Raw genomic sequence first — 19,116 nt, 5'->3', positions numbered from 1 at the left:
TCAGTGTGGGAGAAAGTACTCAGGGCCTTCAAGTTACACACTATGAAAGGCAGCAACAAGTTTAATATTCAGAAACCTAAAGTATGTATCAGCAGCAGAATGGAGCTAAAAATAAATGTTTGTTTCAGTTCTATGAAGCTTTGAGTATTTTGGATTAGTAGCACTGCTGTGTTTGTTGCATCATATTGCTGTAATTGTTTATATGCTTTATATATTCTGAGGTAAGTTGATCTATAGTGTTACATCATATTCTATAAGGATGTCATGTGTTTGTAGACTTTCTGCCCAGTTTGACCCATTTAGCAGAAGTCGGCCTGTTTAAGGCTCTGATATCTATTCTGTATGACTTAAAGCAGTTATGACATGGTCTGATTTTCTCACCCAATAAAGGAATATTTCATATATCAGTCTGATCTTCATTCTATCAGAAACAGTTATCACAGCTCGTACATTTTCTTTTTACACATATATGTAGGCATTGAGCCAAATTTAGTAATGCCAACATATTAGACGAACAACATTTGTCTCTTATATATAATACATCTGTATATACACTGTCAGAGATACTTGTCTTTGAGTGAAGATTTAAGGTGATAGGACTTATAAATAACTGGAACTTGAATCTTTACTGAAGCTCAGTATTTGACACAGAGTTCACTCACATGAATTTCACTCACATGTGCTGTACCAGTGTACCTGCACATGTGATGTGACAATAGAAGTTATTTGATTTGAGAGTTCAAACTCACTGCTGTAATAACTTATAATGATTAATATAATAACTATAATATTGGCCATATCATATTTACACTGACTTTAGTCTCATGAACAACATTGGCTAATTGTTGTTTACTAGCTAATCTTAAATGACTGTTCAGTACAGATATGAAGGCCAACAATCATGTTTTACAGTCCTGTGGTCTCAGCCTCAGATACTTATTAAATCACACAAAGCTGGTGTAGAAACAAACACACGAACAAAATTGTTCTCCTTCATTTCTGTCAAACAAAGCTGTATGAAACGTTTCCAGTGGTTGGTGTTATGGTTGCTAGGCAACCTGGGAAGCGCGACGGAGGCTAGACCGTCCAATTTCACGAGCCTCGCACTTCCGGCCTTAGCGGTCTTTGAGTACGCGGCCCTGGAAGATCGTTGAGGCTGCGTACTTTAAGGCTGCAGACCCTGAATTGGGATACAGCCCCTGAATTGGGATACAGCCTTAATCCCTCACCTCTAAACAGCTATCTTCTAGGAGACACACTGCTGGCTAACGATGTCATGTGATCAAACAGCGTAATTTAATTGGCTGAGAGCCGCTCGACTCGATCTAGTGCTGATTGCTCTGGCTTGGGTCATTTAAGTTCATCACTTTTGCAGTTGAATTTTTGCAGGTGAATTTTTGCAGGTGAATTTTTTGCTGGTGAATATTTGACGGTGAATTTTTTGCAGGTGAATTTTTTTCAGGTGAATATTTGATGGTGAATTTTTTGCAGGTGAATTTTTGCAGTTGAATTTTTTGCAGGTGAATTTTTGCAGGTGAATATTTTTGCAGGGAAATTTGGAGGATAAAAATTCAGTGTTATAAATTCAATGTCTAAAAATAGTTGGATTCTGATGATACTATATTTCTTCCATATTTTACCTCCAGCTCCTGCTCAGCCTCTCTCTTCTTCACATCATCTTTGCCCCGATCCTGTTCTGTACTAGGGGAGCTCCTCATCATTCTCCTCTGATTGAAATCACTGATCTGCAAAAAATGCAGTTTAAACCAAAATCAATACTGAGGACATTCACAGTGATGAAATGCAGATATTTTCATGAGTATTTTTGGATCATTAACGTGATAAATATCTGGTACATTGTAAAAGAAGCAGTTACCAGATTTATAGTATGTGAACAGAAAAGAAAAACCAAAGAGACTGTCTATCAGATTTGTAACATCTGGAGTCAGGTCAAATATAAATGACTGAAGTACAGACTCTGGAACTCAAAAACAATTGTATTATGGAATTGTAATTTTTTTTCAACATCAAATGTGTTACTCTACCATGCCACCTTCAGTAAATAAAAACACATGCTCAGATGGGTTAAAATCAGGTGACCATTCAAGAACATTCAATTCTTTGTCTCAAGCCACGCTCACACAGGAACTGATTTGCCTGTCATGCATCATTTTGTTGCTCACAGTTGTTCGCTACCAGTGTTTTTAGGAATGTTAGCCAGAGGTTTCTAACTTGGTTCAGTGTTGCATGCTCTGTCCCCTGGAATACATTGACTAGTCTCTAGGGTGGAAACATGAGTGGGTTGGTAGTGTACCTTTGGCTTCTGATTCACACAATTACTGGGGGGTGTCCTATCGACCATAGCATATTCAGGAGCAGGATAATGAGTCAAAACAAGCTTGAGTGAGAAAGAATTTTCTTCATTAACAAGAAGACCAAGGAGTCCTGCAAGGGGACTATAAAGACCTGCTCCCAATATCATGATCCCAAAAACTTGATTCTGTTCATCTGGACTTCTCGTTTTCAGAGGGAGAAACATTTTGTCACTCATCCAAGTGACTTCTTCAGTCTCAGCTGACTGCAGGTTTCTGCAACCTTATAAACTGTACATTTGCATAATGACCGAAACAAGCACCACCTGTGGAAAATGGGCTACGAGGTCAGTTTTTTGATGATTATTGCACATCATTAACCACTGGTCACTAGGGATGGGTATCGAAACACGGTTCTTGTTGAGAACCGGTTCCCACTGTTTCAATTCCTTGGAATTGTTTGCCATTTTTGCAAACAATTCCCTTATCAATTCCAGTCACCCCGAATGACGTCACCACGTTGCGGAGTGTCATTTACCTGGCAGGAAACATGCCGCCTAAGCAGCTCAAACGCTAAAAAGTTTGGTTATACTTTACGAGAACGGATGACAACAGGGCAACTTGCAATACTTGCAAAGTAGATATTTCATTTAAAGGAGGAAACACTACGAATATGCAAAAGCATTTGCTCACAAAACACGCCATAACCTTAAATGAATGTCGTGTTTTTAATTCCGCTCCGGACTCGTGAATCTCAACCCAGCAGCAACTAACAGTGCATATTATGTTAGCACGATCTGCCATTACTGTGCGCTGCATTTAGGCGACCATGATGAGAGAGACAGACAGAGTCCAGCTGGCTCAGATGCCAGGAGCTCTCGCTGCAGTCTACCGGTAGTGTCTCCTTTCAGGCCAGGATAGACGAATGTCACCGAGCAGTGACTAAGTTTGTGGTCAAAGGCTTGCACCCATTTGCCACAGCAGATGCCCCCGATTTTCAGTAAGTGAATGTGTTTAATTGTAGGCAGGGATATTACTGGATATTCTTGTGTAATTGCTACAGAATAATTTATGTTATACTTTGATATTGCTACAGAAGAATATTTATTTTATTATTTTACATTTACAATTTTTTTTCCTGGGGACCCTGTGACACCCCATTGAAGAGCCGTAGGCTGTGGATCTCTTAAGATCTCACTGTTGGGTTTGTAAGGCCATGTTACTCCTAAATTTCTATCTGGTTTAAAGAGAAGATATAAAACAAAGTTCTAAGCTAATCGACCTTAGTGTTCTCCTTTCTAAAAAGAATCGATAAGAGAATCGATAAAGAATCGAATCGTTAAACAGAATCGAAAATGGAATCGGAATCGTGAAAATCTTATCAATACCCATCCCTACTGGTCACTGACCACTCACAGAGAGTTGGGGAATGGCTGCAATCACAGCATTGTAAGATGGTGACAGATGTACCCTTAGGCCCCCTCCTCGATTCAGAGATGGTCTTTCCCTTTTCATTTAAATGGCCTCCTTGACTCCCCACTCAAACCAGTATTCCTCCCTGTCCAGGATGTGTACATCCTCATCATTGAAAGAGTGTCCACTGTGGTGAAGATAGACCTCAGAGTCCTGGCCTGACAAGTTAGCTCTTTTGTGTGTTGTGCCATCTGCCTCGCCAGAGGTTGTTTGGTTTGCCCGATGTATACATCATGGCAATTCTCCTGGCACTTAACAGTGTACACTATATTACTCTGTTTGTGTTGGGGGACCCAATCCTTGGTGAGGTTGATCATACAGGCGATTGGATGTTGGACGCTGGGGGTGCTGCATTGCTGAGACAGGCCGAAACTTTTGTCCACAGTTGCTTTGCTTCCACGTCTGCAATGTTGCTGTTTCTGTGGCTGTGATCAGTTCCACTAGAGGGATTTGTTTCTGTGTCACAGCAAAGTTCAACCCTTTTGCTTTTCTCTGCTTGGATGACTTGTCTGTTAGACATATTTTTCACCCACTTGTTCCCTTCGGTGTGGCATCCTTCTCTCTTCTGGCTGCATTGTAAGTCTCTGTCGGATCCGCTCCTCTTTTGCAAGTGGTGTTAGTTTTATTCATTGTGCAAATGTAGTGTTTATAAGGCTGTGGAAACCTGCAGTCAGCTGAGACTGAAGAAGACACTTGGATAAGTGATGAAACGTTTCTCCCACTGATAACAGTATGTTAAAGATTCTAAAACAAGCTACCTGTTTTCAAGTACCTGTAGCTTGAAAACAGAGTACTGCACCTAATCTACAGGGTAGGCGAGTTTGCCATGTAGGGAAGAAAAGATTGATAACTCCCTGGTACGTTGTGGTTTCTAGTAAACCAGGTAAAACAACAACAAACTACAACAAACAAGCAGGTTAAACTATTGGTGTGACCTTTTAAGATGAACAAAGGGTAGGAGAATGCATTTTCTTATTTATTATTTTGAAGAGCCTGTTAGATGAAACTGTTTGTAATTGCTGTGTTTTTTATTTGTCAAAACAATCCTTTAAGAGCAGCTTTTTGTCATTTCTTTAGACCTTCTTGTTTTGGGTTTTTCACCTGTAAGACACGTGTGGGTCCATCTGGCAGCACCTGGACTGACAGAACCCCAGAACCCGGCCTCATCTTCTGGTTGATGAACTGCTGCTCAAGACTAGGCTCCAGAAGTCCAGAATCTGGTCCTAGCACCACCTCTGCTCCATCATACAGGCCGGCAACCCCACCTTTCACCTGGAGAGTACCAGTCACCGAATAGTGTAAAACTGAAGAAAATCATGAAAGGAAAAAGACAAGCACAATAATATGCTAAGCTAGTGGTGCACCTACCTGTACTACCAGTCGAGGTAGGCCACAGGTCAGCATGCCTGAGCTGAAGTACCATGTCTGGGTGGTGCTGCGTCGTGAGTCTGGCCTCCTCAGCATCAGTGGCTCAAAGCTGGGAGAGGTAGACAGGCAAAGAAATACTTTTTACACCCAGAGTTCATCTCAGCTTATGGTCTGGGGTCATTAAATTACTGAAAATTACTCCTGAGAGAGAATTCTTGAGCTGCAGAGAACAAACCTGTTGTCGCTAACAGCTGCAAGTCCAGCGATGTCCAGTACAAGAGAGGAGTCCAGTGGGCGTGGCTGAGCTGGTTTGCTCTGTGGTGGAGATGAACCTTCATGACAAAGCATGCCAGTCCCAGTCATCCTCCACAGCTGGGAGCGCTTCCCTGGCTCCTGCACAATAATCCATGTATACAGAATGATTATACTTTTTATCACTTTCCTTTCTTTTTTTTTCCCTCTCTCTCTCTCTCTCTCACACACACACACACACACACACACACACACACACAGAGGAAAAGATAATGGCAACAGGTTTTCTGATCAGCCTGACACATGCCCAAAAAACCTTTTTTGTTTCAAAATAAAACTTGAGTTGATGGCAAGTTTTGCTGCTGGGTTGCTACTTTCATCTGCACACAGATGAATGCGTTAACACAATTCCAGGTAGTATTCAAAGTGTGGTATTAGCAAATTGACCATTTTTAAAAGTGGGCACCTATTACTGGAGATTCAAGCTGTTGCACGGTTGTATAAGGACCAAATGGATAGAAGCAATAGGCCGGACACCTCATGCTCCAGAAGCACCACCAGAATACTCAGAGGGATGCAGTTAATTGTCTAGTAAATGTCTAGAGGCTGAGGAGTGCGATCCCCCTATAGTTGGAGCACACCCTTCGGTCTCCATTTTAAAAGATGGGAACCACCACCCCAGTCTGCCAGTCTGGAGGTACCACCGTCATCCGCCCCAGGGCCTCTTGCCAACAAGAAGCTGTTTAACTGCCTCAGTGATCTAACACCAAGTGATGGATGAGTTGTCCCCTTCGTCCCCAGACTGAAGTTTCCTCTTCGGAGGGCGTGTCAATGTAATTAAGGGGGTCCTCGAAGTATTCCTTCCACCGTCGGACAATATCCTTAGTTAAAGAAACAGCACCTCACCTGAACAGTAAACAATGTGGGAAGAGCACCGCTTTCCCCTCCTGAGTCGCCTGATGGTTTGCCAGAATTGCTTCAATGCAATCCAAAAGTCTTTATCCTCACCAAACTCCTTCCAGACCTGAATTTTTGCTTCAGCCACTGCCTGAGCGGCATACGACTTATCATCCTGGTATCCATTAGCTGCCTCCAAAGTCCCACAAGCTAACCAAGGCCGCACTGGAGAGGTTTGGAGCCAAGTGTGAACAGGCAGGAATTGAAAATGAGCTCCTCCAGAGCTGAGAGGAGGCCATGGTCCTCGGGCAAAAAAGGGTGGAGTTCCCACTCCAGGCCAGGGATGAGTTGCTGCCCCAAGTGGGGACGTTTAAGTATCTTGGGGTCTTGTTCACAAGTGGAGGGAGAGGGGAGGTTGACAGATGGACTGGGGCTGCGGCTGCTGTTATGCGGACGTTGTAACGGTCCATGGTGGTGAAGAGAGAGCTGAGCGTAAAAGAAAAACCTTCGATTTACCGGTCAATCCAAGTTGCTACACTCACCTATAGACAAGTGCTAGTGACTGGAAGAATTAGATCTTGGATGCTGGATGAGCTTTCTCTAAAGGGTGGCTGGCCCTCCCTTAAAGCCAGGGGGAGAAGCTTAGCAATTCGGGAGGGGTTCAGAGTAGATCTGCTACTCCTCCACATTGAAAGGAGCCAGTTCAGATGGTTCAGGCATCTAAATAGGATGCATCTTGGGGGAGATGTTCTGGGCATGTCCCATTGGGAAGACACCCAGACCCAGGACACACTGGACATATTAAATATCTTGACTACATCTATTGGTAGTTTTAAATTTCATCACAAGCAATGTGATGGAGGAGACTTGGACGTTTTTCTTGGGAGGCCATTAGTCTTATGTTGTGGGAAAGTGGATCTACGTCATATTGTAGCTCTTGTCTTTTTCTATTGCATTCATTGCCTTTTTGAGATGTTTTGAGTTTATATGGCCGCTAACCTGGCCAGGTCTCCCATGAAGAAGAGATTTTATCTCAGTGAAGCTTTATGGTTAAATAAAGGTAATAACCAATAAATAAATCAATTACATCGCTATCTTAAATTACTTGTAAATCAGTGCATTCTGTTTTACATTTAACAATGTATAATCTAACAAATATACTACCTTCTTCCTCAGGATGACCCTCTGAGTCTTAGTGTCCACATCTAAAACCAGTTCAGCACAGCTCACCAAACACTTCTTCCCAACAAGTCTTCTCTCGACAGTCCTGCAGATACAAAATGAACCTTTGAACTTTTAAAAAAAGGAAAACAAAGAAAATGATGTCCTTTTTAATTCCTTCAGCCATACTGTGAGAAAGTGTGCGTGGCTGCGATGTAGATGAAGTTCTCGTAGTAGAGTTTGTTGTATTCTCGGAAGAAGTTCATGTCAGCTGTGACCTCAGAAGATCCAGCTCCCTTCACAGTGAGTATGAGGCACGGGGGCAATGTAGGCTCATCACAGGCATAGTCTAGCACTGCGCCTGGCTTCACCTCAGTGTGCAGCTGCATGTCAACTACACCGTGCTGCCAGAATTGAATAGGCACCTGCAACAATTAAAACAAAGGAGTTTATTCTAATGCTCCATTTGTCTTTCATTTTTACTGAAGACGTGTAACAGATAACAAAGCCAACCCAGACACTTTTGCATGTAAAGGACATAAAAAGATAAGAAATAACAAATAACCAGACCATAACTGCTATGGATCTTAAAAAAAAGATTCTGAATTCCTCTCAGTACAACGCCCCAAAAGTTCCAAATTAATAATAAGACCCTTTGTCTCTAGTATACTATCCATTACAGAAGGTAGAGCATCTGGTTTACCAATCAGAAGCTATTCTAGTCTGCACATTAAAGTATCCTTGGGCAAGTTACTGAACCGTTGGTTTACCTAACGTGTGACAGTGTGCGTGAACGTTAGACAAAAGCACTCAGGTTCAGAATAAAGTACATAAATGGGTGTTTGATTGTGTGAGGCTTGTATTATTATCATTTTTTTTTTAAAGAGTGAATGTTTTATTTTATTGTTTGTGGAAGCAGCCAACCACATGATGCAAGAATTTCCTTTGGAATTGATAAAGTTTTGTGAAATGTGTAAAAAAAAAAAAAAAAAGCACACAGAGTGCTGAGAGTAGAAGAGTGGTACATAAGTTTACCATTACTGAACTTCTACCAAAGCATGTCATTTTGTCTTTCTAAGAGAGCTAACAGTGGATGTGTGTATGTCAAAGACAGAGGAAAGACTTCAGCGAGTCCAGTGATTTGGGTACAGGTGTTGTTTATCTGACTAAAACAGAAGCACCTGACAGTTAGGGCTAACCTCAGAGGTGTTGTCAATGCGGAAAGGAGGAGGCAGCTGGTCAGTGTCAGTAAAGGAGATCTGGTAGGTGGCTCCCTTCAGGGTAATCTCTGTCCGTAGGAAGAAACAATTCCCCAGTGTGTCCCTTTTTAAAATAAGATACAAATAAAATCAAATAAATACATTACAATATTGTGAAATATCTTTCTGTTTGTCTGTCTGTAACACCTGCTCCCTAGTATCCTTCTCTGTCTCATCAACCCTCTCATGTCCTCCTTCACTACATTTATGAATTGTCTCTGAGGTTTCCTCCTGCCTGGCAGCTCCATCTTCAACATCCTTTGTCTATTGTATCCACCATCTCTCAGTTGCACATGTGCAAACCATCTCTCTAACTTGCACTCAGCTCTACACACCACCATTGTTCTTGAAAATTGATACCAGCACATTTCTTTCAATTTCCAAGATTGTGAAAAACAATCTCAGTAAAACATTCACTGTCCTTTTTTCCGAGACATCTTCCTACCTGTGTAGGTATTTACACGAACCACTTTTCCACTCTTCATAGCTAAACTCACTTTTTCCTTACTAACCTTCTTCGTTATTCACTAACTGTCCCCCATTCCGTAGATGTCTTTCTGAAAGTGCTGTAACTAAGTTTAAGATTATAATCCACCCACTGTTATCATCTTCAATGCCCTGTACCAACATAGAGCAGAGCAGCTATCTGAACGCTACTCCAACAGAGGTCGATTATCTTGTTGATAATTTTACATCCTCACTACATACGACTCTGGATACTGTAGCTCCTGTGAAAACTAAGGTCTCAAATCCGAAGTACCTGACTCCGTGGTATAATTCTCAAACACGTAGCCTAAAGCAGATAACTCGTAAGCTGGAGAGGAAATGGCGTGTCACAAATTTAGAGGATCATCATTTAGCCTGGAGAAATAGTTTGCTGCTTTATAAGAAAGCCCTCCGCAAAGCCAGAACATCTTACTATTCTTCACTGATTGAAGAAAATAAGAACAACCCCAGGTTTCTCTTCAGCACTGTAGCCAGGCTGACAAACAGTCAGAGCTCTACTGAGCCAACAATCCCTTTAACATTAACTAGTAATGACTTCATGAACTTCTTCACAAATAAAATTTTAATCCTTAGAGAAAAAAATTACTCATAATCATCTCACAGATGTAATATTATCTACATTATCTAGTCTTTTCTCCAATTGGTCTTTCTGAGTTAACTTCAATAATTATTTCCTCCAAACCATCAACGTGTCTTTTAGACCTCATTCCTACAAAACTACTCAAAGAAGTCCATTAATTAACCATGGGCTCCCCAGTTTCAGCCATTGTGGCAACTTGTACATGGAAGAAGTGGAAAAACAGGGCTTTGTTATCCTACCCTGGTCATTGTCATTGGCTCGGCTATGTGGATGACACCTGGGTGAAAATGAAATCTCAAGATTTAAGAGATTTTATCCATAAAATATTCTCTCAGATTATCAGAGAAACAAAATTCATGAGAAAAAAAGTTTTACAGCCAGTAAAAAGATTGCTTTCAATGCAACATTCGAAACACCTCATCAAGTGACAGATGGAGCTGTTTATCATGAATTTGTCTGCCATGACCTGACCTAATCACGTCATAGCAGACACAGATGAGAGCGGGACATGGCAATCAAATAATCCAGACTACACATTCACATAGGAATTCCACAGTAGTATATCATTTCAGCTTTTGAATTTTTCCTTTAGAGGCCGCGCTACACTTGAATAGAAATGGCAACTTCTTTAAATAACTGCATGTAAATTTCATCAAGCTGGCTGCTGAGTAAGGAAACATGCTTCTTCTAGAGGGACTTTGGCATCACGGAAAGACAACATGGACATTTACTAAAAGATTAATGTGTCTGCATACAGTAGGAGCTCACCTCATATTTACATGAAAAGACTTGGGTTTGTTAACCTCAAAGCCTCCTGACCATGTGCAATTGGGGATGTCCATGAAGCGCACACATAGCAGTTGGTCATAGTCATTTCGCGGCCAGTGAAAGACAACGCTGGAGCCTGGCAGGGTGGAGATGTAACCATCCGGGTTGGCCGTACCCTAGGACACACATGAATATTTGTTGTTATGGGAATACTGGTTCCCTGGAATCACTTTATTACTTTATTTATCTTTCATTATTTACTTAGTTACCAACCAGAAAAGCAAAAAGAAGCACTGTTTTAGTCACCTTTTACTTTTAGTTAAAAGTAAAAGTCCAGAGTGACAGGGATGTCAAGCACTGAACCTGGTTGGTTTGTTTATGTAGGGACAGGATTTTTTTTTATCGAGTTTTTTTTCCTGTTTGCGTATCGTATCTTTACAGGTCAGAGTAAAGAGTAAAGACAGGGAATGATAGAGAGGAGTATGAAACAAAGATCTCTGCCTCACTCTAAGGTGCCACTACTCTAAAACACCTGTGCACAAGAACTAAAAAATAAAATAAGTATTATCCAGAGTTTCTTTCACCTTTCCTCTTGCAAATTCTCTCTGAGCAAAGGCCAGTTTGTGTGTAGATCGGTTGTCCAGCAGGTAGCGTGGAGCAAAGGTTACGATGTGTGTGTCTCTATAGCGTCCTTTTCCTTTGCGCACACTGATACCTGTGTCAGTGAGACAGGGAACAGTTAATGAACTGTCATTATATTTTGGGGTAGTGAGAAGAGCGTGCTTTAACGGGCGACATTTAAGAGCTGGAGAAAGATCTTTGTTGCACAGAACTATAGAATCAGGGCAAAAGACCACCATTTACAAGGCACAAAATAACTCAAAACGGATCCAAAAAATGAGGGAGAATACTAAGAAAACGATTAGAGGACAAATATTAACTCATCTAAAATGTAACCATGAATTTGTTGCATCAGCACTGACAGCAAATCATCCAGAGAGGTCACGAACATACTATGATAAAATCTGCCACACATCATTCAATCATTCGGCTAACACCGGTTGTGAATAGACCAACTTGCCGATGTTGTAGATGAGGCCAGGCCTGTTTCCATGTTGGATCACTTTGACTGCTCTGACTCCACTTCCTCCATCCAGGGAGAAGCCTTGACACCAGCCAGGAATTCCATCTGGATGGATTCCTTTACCAATCCGCATTGTACACCTGGGATCATTATAGATGGGGAAATAAATAGAAAGTAAGAATGAAGGAATCAAATTCTGCTCCTGCTGGGTAGAACTTGAGGCTTACTGTGGAATCCCTGTTGTTTATGACACACACTTACATAGCAGGCTGTTCCTTGTCGGTGTAGCAGAAGAGCAATGGGCTGAGGCTACGGGCCAGCTCGTGCTCCTCAAACTGGCCTGCTGCATCAGTCTTGGTATTGTCCTGACGGAAAATTAATGGCAGACCTGAGGGATAAAACTGGCTTTAGGGAACAGAAGCTTCCGGGAAAGTATTTGCTTTTAAAAATCAGAGTAACTATTGCGTTCAAAAAACATTACCAGTCTTGTTGATAAGCCAGTAGGGGGCAGAAATCAAGATTTTTAATGCTCCCTGTGCTCGTAAAATGATCCGAATGGTGAGACAAAGAAGACGTTTGTTGGTGTCATACAGGCGCATGCGTACTACATAGTTCTGAGTTCCCGGCGGAATCAGCAGCTCTTTACACACAGGGAAGTTCTCCAGCAGGACTCCTAGAGAAGGATGCACATCATCAACATGGAGACTGAGATTAAAACTTTATGACATAAACACCAGCTGATGTTTGGCTAATGCTCACCCAGCTCCATGTTCTGTGAGGTGTCAGCAGCATGGAGCACAGCCTCTTTTCCCGGCTTCAGTGAGCCTTTAATGGACATTCCTTTAATGTAGTAGCTGATGTCACAGGGCAGCAAATTGGCCAGCACCATGGTAGGCAGAAGGTAGACCGTGTGCCCTGGCTGTCGATAGATTTGCTTTGTACTGCCAGAAACGTATTTGTTGGCAGGCTGCTGGTCTGGGTAGTTCTCCTTTTTTATGACCACGCAAAACCTGCAAGACATGGGGAAACAAAAAGAATGCTATCGAGCGCAGGTGAGACGAGAAGAAAGAGCAAAAATGTTTGACCACATATACCTGAAGCTGTGCTTGAGGCTGTCATCAAAGTCTGCTGACTGACACTCCCTCTTACTGCTGCTGATCTCTCCAGGCCGCTCCACCGTGGTCCAGTGGATAGGAACCTTACAGAAGAACAAACCCAGGCCTTTAGGCCGAGACTGCAGCCGCCAGGAGGTCAAGTGGAGGGGGACTGCCAAGGCCTGGCCAGGCAGGATTGGAGGCAACACTACTGGTTCTGTCAAAACACACAGTCGCACAAACAAATAGAAGGATTTAACAGAAGACAAGAAAATAAAATAGAATGAGCTAAACTGCATACAATAAAACATAATTTAAAAATAGGATAAATCAGTGGTTGATTGGATGGTTGATAGAATAAATGACCCTACAGTAGATGGGAAATTGAGCAGCGTCTTACTGTCAGGCGCGGAGGGGCTATCCAGTCTGACCTCCATAGGAACATCCAGTCGGTTCTTGACCATGAGGGCAGAGCGGACTGTGACCACCTTCCTGGCACTGCCCTCCATTGTGATGGAGAAGACCACTCTCACAGGAGGCAGGGCAGAGAACTGAGGACCCATTAAGTATAAGGTGTATTATTAGCAACAGTCACGTCAAAGCCATCCATCGCTTCACACTCAGAGTCTCTTAACTTCTGAGAACAGCTTAGAACTTTTGTAATTACTTTGACAAATGCAGTAAGTTTGTCTTCAGCTTCTTTGTCCTTTTAACTCCACTGAACTTAATTTTTTTGATTTGTAGTTTTAGATGATAATCAACAATGTACAAGGTACATTATACTAGATCATCCTTTGTCATGTATTATATTGGGCTGCTATTTGTTGCAAGTCATTTGAAAACTGTGAAAAACCTGACTAGACTAAAGACTGACAGAGCTGTTTCTTCACAGTCTGATTTCCTGCTGCGTAACAAGCATTAAGTTGTTACCGTAGCTTTAGACTCTCTTCAAAATGCTTGCTTTCTCTGCTGTTCACTAATCTGGAAACAAGATGTGGCATACTTACGTAAACGTGTGGGTGGATAATGTTGGTCCTGCTAATAGGGCTGCCGACCTGTGGGAAAGTAAAGGAGCAAAAAATGTTTAAGATGAAAAAAAAAGAACAACAAAAAATCATCTGACCCTAGAAGGCAGAAAACCTTAGCATTACTAATATGAATTCTGTTTTTGAGTTGCGCTCACAGTGTTGGAAGAGCTGCTCCTGTCTGGAGCTGCATAACGAAAGAAAATGCCCACTTTGTCCACAGACACCGGCTTCACTTGCTCCCATCCACATACACGAACCAGCAGCTGGTGCAGTTTCAGCTCATGAGTGTGTCTGTATTGAAAAAGGCAGTGACACACAGTAAGGGCCCATAGCTCTATAGAGATGAACCATCTAATAATATGAGCTGCATCAGGCTGGATGGAGATGTTCTTGTAACATTTACCTCAACCAAATTGCTATTCACCCTGTTAATGTACTGACAGTTTTCTTTTAAGTAAAAAGGCAAATGTGAAATGCTTTATATTAAGCAAATATCATTCAGATTCTTCTTGCATATCATCATTTGAGCAAAGCAGACAGCTTCTTGACAACATCTTAATTTCAGACAGCTGCTTATTTATAGCACAGTTAACCTGCTGTGTTATCACAAATCATCACACCAGGAGGAATAAAGGTTAAGACAGTCAACCAAGTCACTGGATGCTACGTGAAGCCGAGCAGTACCGATGACGGAGTTTCTCATGGGCCTCGAACTCAAAGGGAATCTCCTCCCCAGGCAGCACCTCTCTCCACTGGCTCACATTGTGGCTGTCATCAGATCCTGAACTGTGGACATCAGAAATGGAGTCTGCACTACTGCTGTGGGAGAGTGCTACCCTGTGGGAAACATGTAAAGAGCTTCAGGTACTTGTCTATTCTTCGTAGCTGAGGCAATTCCTTGCTGTGTAAATTCACGCTTCATACATATTAAAACCAAACTGAGAAAGCTGTGGTGTTAGCAAACTGATGTACATACACTCAGCATTAACAGCGCTGTCAGAGAACATTCACTGTTCACTTGTTGGCAGTTCATTTCTATGAAACATGGTGTTTCTGCAGATTGCATACATGAAGATCGTTATGGTTACACTTACCTGGTGGGTGTTGTAGTCATAGTGGCAAACCACATAGTACATCCTGTATGGTTGCGTAGAGCATAGGGGACAAAGGGCTGCCTCTTCTTAGACAACTTGACATCTGATAGAAACAGAATTAAAAGAATTGTATATATACATATACATAGACAGACAGACAGATAGCAGGTGTACGTGGATGACGGATGAGAATAGGGAACGGAAAGGATAACAATAAAATTAAATATATATAAATAAAACACATAATACTGAAAATGGTTCATCCTAATATAAACTGCAGGATTAGTTTGAATCCTTCCAGTAATGTTTGTAGCGCTGCTGAGCAGATGGGGGTGCTGATGAGCACTGTCTTCACTGTAAATGATAACTACAGTGAAGACAGTGGCTTTAGAATACTAACAGTCTGTTCACAGATACTGAGAAGGCAATGGAGTCATCCTGTTCAGGAGAAATGTATGTTCCAGCAGGTGCTCATGGTAGAGTGCTTGTCATTAATGAAATGAAATCTGTAGTCTTTAGACGGCAGCAGCTTTGAGAGTTATCACAGTTAATTGCTGTTATCTCTGTTAACTGATTGCATATGCCACCTTGACCTTGACTAACTCAGTCTTATTGCCATTTTTATCCCTGTTTTTTGAGGCTTTGACAACGGCAACTAACTGCAATGGTCTTCAAAGCATTCACTTGAAAGGCAGGGAGATCACAAGTTGATTGCACAACAGAATGAATCTGCTGCTGAAGTCAAGCTGACTCTGCTCACAGTACTTTTAGTCACACCTCTGTCTCCAATCAGTGATTTCCAGAGTGTGAAGATCTATGACTGTTTAAAGGAATCAGTGAATCATAAGCAAAGGAGACATGTCAGAGAGGAAAATCAAACTCGCGTGTATCAAAGTTCGATTTTATCTGTGGATTTATTTTTAAAAGTATAAAATTTAAATTTACCTTTATTTGTTCATTTAAAAAAATCCACTTTAGAATTATTAGAATTATTTTTTATGTTCAAGCCCCCATTCTGTTGTCTTCACACAGATTTAAATGATAATTTTATATCTGCTCATAGTCATTTCATGTTAGACTCAAATAGCTTTTTTTTTTTTTTTAACATTTTTTGGTAAAGAGCTGTAAATGTTGACATTTTGACATTTTTTTCCATTCCAAGTCATTCCTATTTCTTTGTATGCAGGTTGTTTTTTTTTTTTCCCCTGTGTGAGTACACTATTAATAATTAATGATCAATTGCCAAAAGGAATGATATGTGCAAGCACAAGAGTTTAACATCCAGGACAGGTTTTAGCAGTTCATCCACAACCAGAGACTGAAATGCACGAAGTATTGCATTTCACTTGGTAACACAAACTTAACAATACTCACTTAGAAGATGGAAACACCACATTTTTTTTATTTAAAAGCTTTAGGTTGCAGACATGAGGAGAAAAGAGAGTGAGAGAGAATGAACAGATGGAGCGGCTTTGCTGTAAGTCGGCTTCTTTGTTGTTTTTGTCTGTAGTTTGGCATTTTTAATACTGATATCAGACATAATTTATAGAGTATGATCATTTTGGTGCTAGTAAGAATCTGAGTGAGCCTAGTATAATAAGGGAACACACAACAAACTGTGATGCAGTGATGAGAAGATTCAAACCCATCGGCCAGCTTTGCATGTTCTGTGTTGTTTGGGTACGACAGCTTTTTCCCACAGTCCGAAGACATTGGGTTGGGGTAACTGGTGACTGGCAGCCTGCAGCTGAGAATATGATTCTGCCTGTCAGTGTTAGCTCTGTAATAGCCCGGGGACCTGTCCAAGGTGCACCTGCCTCTCGCCCTATGACTGGGATAGGCTCAAACAGTTAAGAAAACAGATGGACAGATCAATGGATGAAGTGAGGCTAGCCAACAGAAGTCATTTTGTTCTCACTTCTAAACAACTTGTGGCAATTTTGAGCACAAACAGTTTGGGTTTAGTACCTAAAATAGGTTCCCAGCATGAAGCAGGTGCCTTTTAAATGATGACGATGCTGACATCAGGTCAGCTACAATTCAACTTCACAGGTTTAGTTCAAGTAGTAACGCGAATTACAAGTACTGAACTAAAGAGACTACACAGAAGAACAAAAGGTCTGCAGAGCTTAGGAAAAAGCTGGCTTTGTGTACCAGTGGAAACACATGGGGTATGTGGTTCCTAAAAGGGACAGGCATGCAAAACAAGAACCTAACCAGCGCTCCAGTAGTTTAAAAAAAAATCCCTAACTGTGGTACTGATGCTACTGAGGAGGCTGAGTCGGTGGCTTAACTCTGAACTGTACCTCTGGAATGAATCTGCTGCTCGAGGCAAGTCAAGCTGGCTGTGCTCCTAGTTCTAAGGTGAGCAAGAGGCGCACCTGATAGTAGAGACAGATAGTTGAAACAGAGACACATGCAGAGGGAACACACAAGAGGGTTAGTGTCATCCTTCAAACAAGAACACCAGCACTGCACTGAAAATCCTCTCCCAACCAACACTCAAGTAGATGATTCCCATCTTATTCAAGTGAGGGAGCAGAAAAATCTAGCAGCTGGGGATAATGTGAGCGACTTTGTGACTGGCTCTTTGAAATGTATTGAAGGAAAAGCTAACTAAAGAAAGAGAATGGCAGCTTAAGTGTTTTCTTTAGAAGAGAGCAGCTTATCAACCGAGTGTCTCACAGGATAACCAACCAGCGCTTGACCAGCTTCTAAACTAAGGTAACAGGCGGGCTTCTGTTTTCTTACCCTGGCAACAATCTTACTGTCCTGCTGGGTAAGTAAGGAAGGTCTGAGCTGACAATACAAATAAAAACTGTTCAAAGAACACAATTTAACTGTTCATTCAGCTTTACAAAATTACAAGACTGGAAATGTCACGCAGCTTGTCTTGCAGTGTTAGCATTGCACTGATAATAGTGCTGATGACAATTGAAACGGTGACTTTATTATTCAGGTGATTTTAGGTTTTTGGATTTTCTCTTTTACACATTAAAAAACAGTTCTAGAGTTCACAGACACGTATTAGTTGTTACCGATTTGCTGTAACTTACTTTGTCCAAAGCTGGGTGGATCAACTGAAGAGCCTATCCAGGGCATGGGGGGCGAAGTCTGGGGGGCCTGGTCCTCCTCATTACAGTAGTCAGCTATCCAGGAGCTCTTGGTGGTGGTGTATTGTTCTGAAAAGTCCAGACATACACATGAGCCACAGGTCTGCCATGTGGGACAATTTTAACACTGTAACTGGAAACACTGTGTGAAAGACCTTCCTTACTTACCCAGCAGGACAGAAGTGATGTTGATGTCCAGTCTCTGCTTGGCTCGAATCCCCATCTTAAGACGTGGAGGATGGAGACGACCAGCGGCCTGCTGCTGCCACGAAAGGATGCAGGGCCAGGGCTCAATAAAGGGCTCCCAGCCTGGCACGCACACAGAGATTAACTTAGCAAAACACTGTGTAGTATGCAGTATCATGTTAGTATTCATTTCTTCTTATTTTTTAGAGCTAAATACTGCCTGAACTGATGCTCCTATTTCTGCCTATCTAACATTATGTCAAAGTTTATAGCAACTCTTGGCTCTCTATATTCTTCTGTTATACCTTTCCTCTATAAGGTAGGACTGTGTGTGGATGTCGCTTCTCTCATCTCAGGAACAATGTTAAAGTCAGGCCCTTGTTCCTCGATAGATGGATGGTTGGGTGGATGAATGTTTTCCTCTCATTTACAGAATATAATTCACAAATCTTGGTTTTGCATTCAGAGCATTCTGTTGTCAGGAACGTGCCCATTTTAAAGAGCTGCTTAAAAAGAGCAGCCAGAAGGAATCTGAGTTTCTCAGATCAGAGAGGAGGATGAGCTTTGGAGGCTGTAGCTCTATACCAGAAGTGTCGAACTCCAGGCCCCGGTGTCCTGCAGGTTTTAGATCTCACCCTGGGTCAACACACCTGAATCAAATGATTAGTTCATTACCAGGTTTCTGGAGAACTTCAAGACATGCTGAGGAGGTCGTTTAGCCATTTAAATCAGCTGTGTTGGATCTAGGACACATCTAAAACCTACAGGGCACCAGCCCTTGAGGCCTGGAGTTCAACGCCTGTGCTCTATACCTTTAGAACTGCGCCCTAATGGACTCTTAGGGTCCTCCACTAGGCCTCAGTGCCCCCCTGTGGGTACAATGTGCAGTGACAGTAGAAGAGGCCTGGCCTGCCTACAGTGGCTGATCTTGACATGACTC

General features: G+C 41.9%; 1 protein-coding gene across 3 annotated transcripts in view; it reads right to left on the bottom strand.

Annotated features, from left to right (window-relative positions):
* vps13d (vacuolar protein sorting 13 homolog D) overlaps positions 1-19,116 on the bottom strand; it is a 115,203-nt gene that overhangs the window by 30,856 nt on the left and 65,231 nt on the right. For 2 of the 3 annotated variants that reach the window (XM_019349809.2, XM_019349808.2), the window contains exons 38-59: positions 18,159-18,299; positions 17,934-18,059; positions 17,184-17,258; positions 14,878-14,980; positions 14,468-14,620; positions 13,939-14,074; positions 13,763-13,810; positions 13,156-13,306; positions 12,756-12,972; positions 12,421-12,671; positions 12,143-12,334; positions 11,923-12,049; positions 11,659-11,801; positions 11,162-11,292; positions 10,578-10,753; positions 8,663-8,786; positions 7,653-7,888; positions 7,467-7,569; positions 5,389-5,546; positions 5,154-5,262; positions 4,887-5,057; positions 1,641-1,745 (exon numbers count right to left, since the gene is read on the bottom strand). In XM_019349809.2, coding sequence (XP_019205354.1) covers positions 1,641-1,745; positions 4,887-5,057; positions 5,154-5,262; positions 5,389-5,546; positions 7,467-7,569; positions 7,653-7,888; positions 8,663-8,786; positions 10,578-10,753; positions 11,162-11,292; positions 11,659-11,801; positions 11,923-12,049; positions 12,143-12,334; positions 12,421-12,671; positions 12,756-12,972; positions 13,156-13,306; positions 13,763-13,810; positions 13,939-14,074; positions 14,468-14,620; positions 14,878-14,980; positions 17,184-17,258; positions 17,934-18,059; positions 18,159-18,299 — 3,176 coding nt within the window. The remainder of the gene's footprint in view (positions 1-1,640; positions 1,746-4,886; positions 5,058-5,153; positions 5,263-5,388; positions 5,547-7,466; positions 7,570-7,652; positions 7,889-8,662; positions 8,787-10,577; positions 10,754-11,161; positions 11,293-11,658; positions 11,802-11,922; positions 12,050-12,142; positions 12,335-12,420; positions 12,672-12,755; positions 12,973-13,155; positions 13,307-13,762; positions 13,811-13,938; positions 14,075-14,467; positions 14,621-14,877; positions 14,981-17,183; positions 17,259-17,933; positions 18,060-18,158; positions 18,300-19,116) is intronic. The other variant, XM_019349810.2, reaches the window with a different exon arrangement.

The sequence above is a fragment of the Oreochromis niloticus genome, linkage group LG20 (assembly GCF_001858045.2).
Source record: "Oreochromis niloticus isolate F11D_XX linkage group LG20, O_niloticus_UMD_NMBU, whole genome shotgun sequence".
Lineage (NCBI taxonomy): Eukaryota > Metazoa > Chordata > Actinopteri > Cichliformes > Cichlidae > Oreochromis > Oreochromis niloticus.
This window is presented reverse-complemented; position numbering and strand designations above follow the sequence as displayed.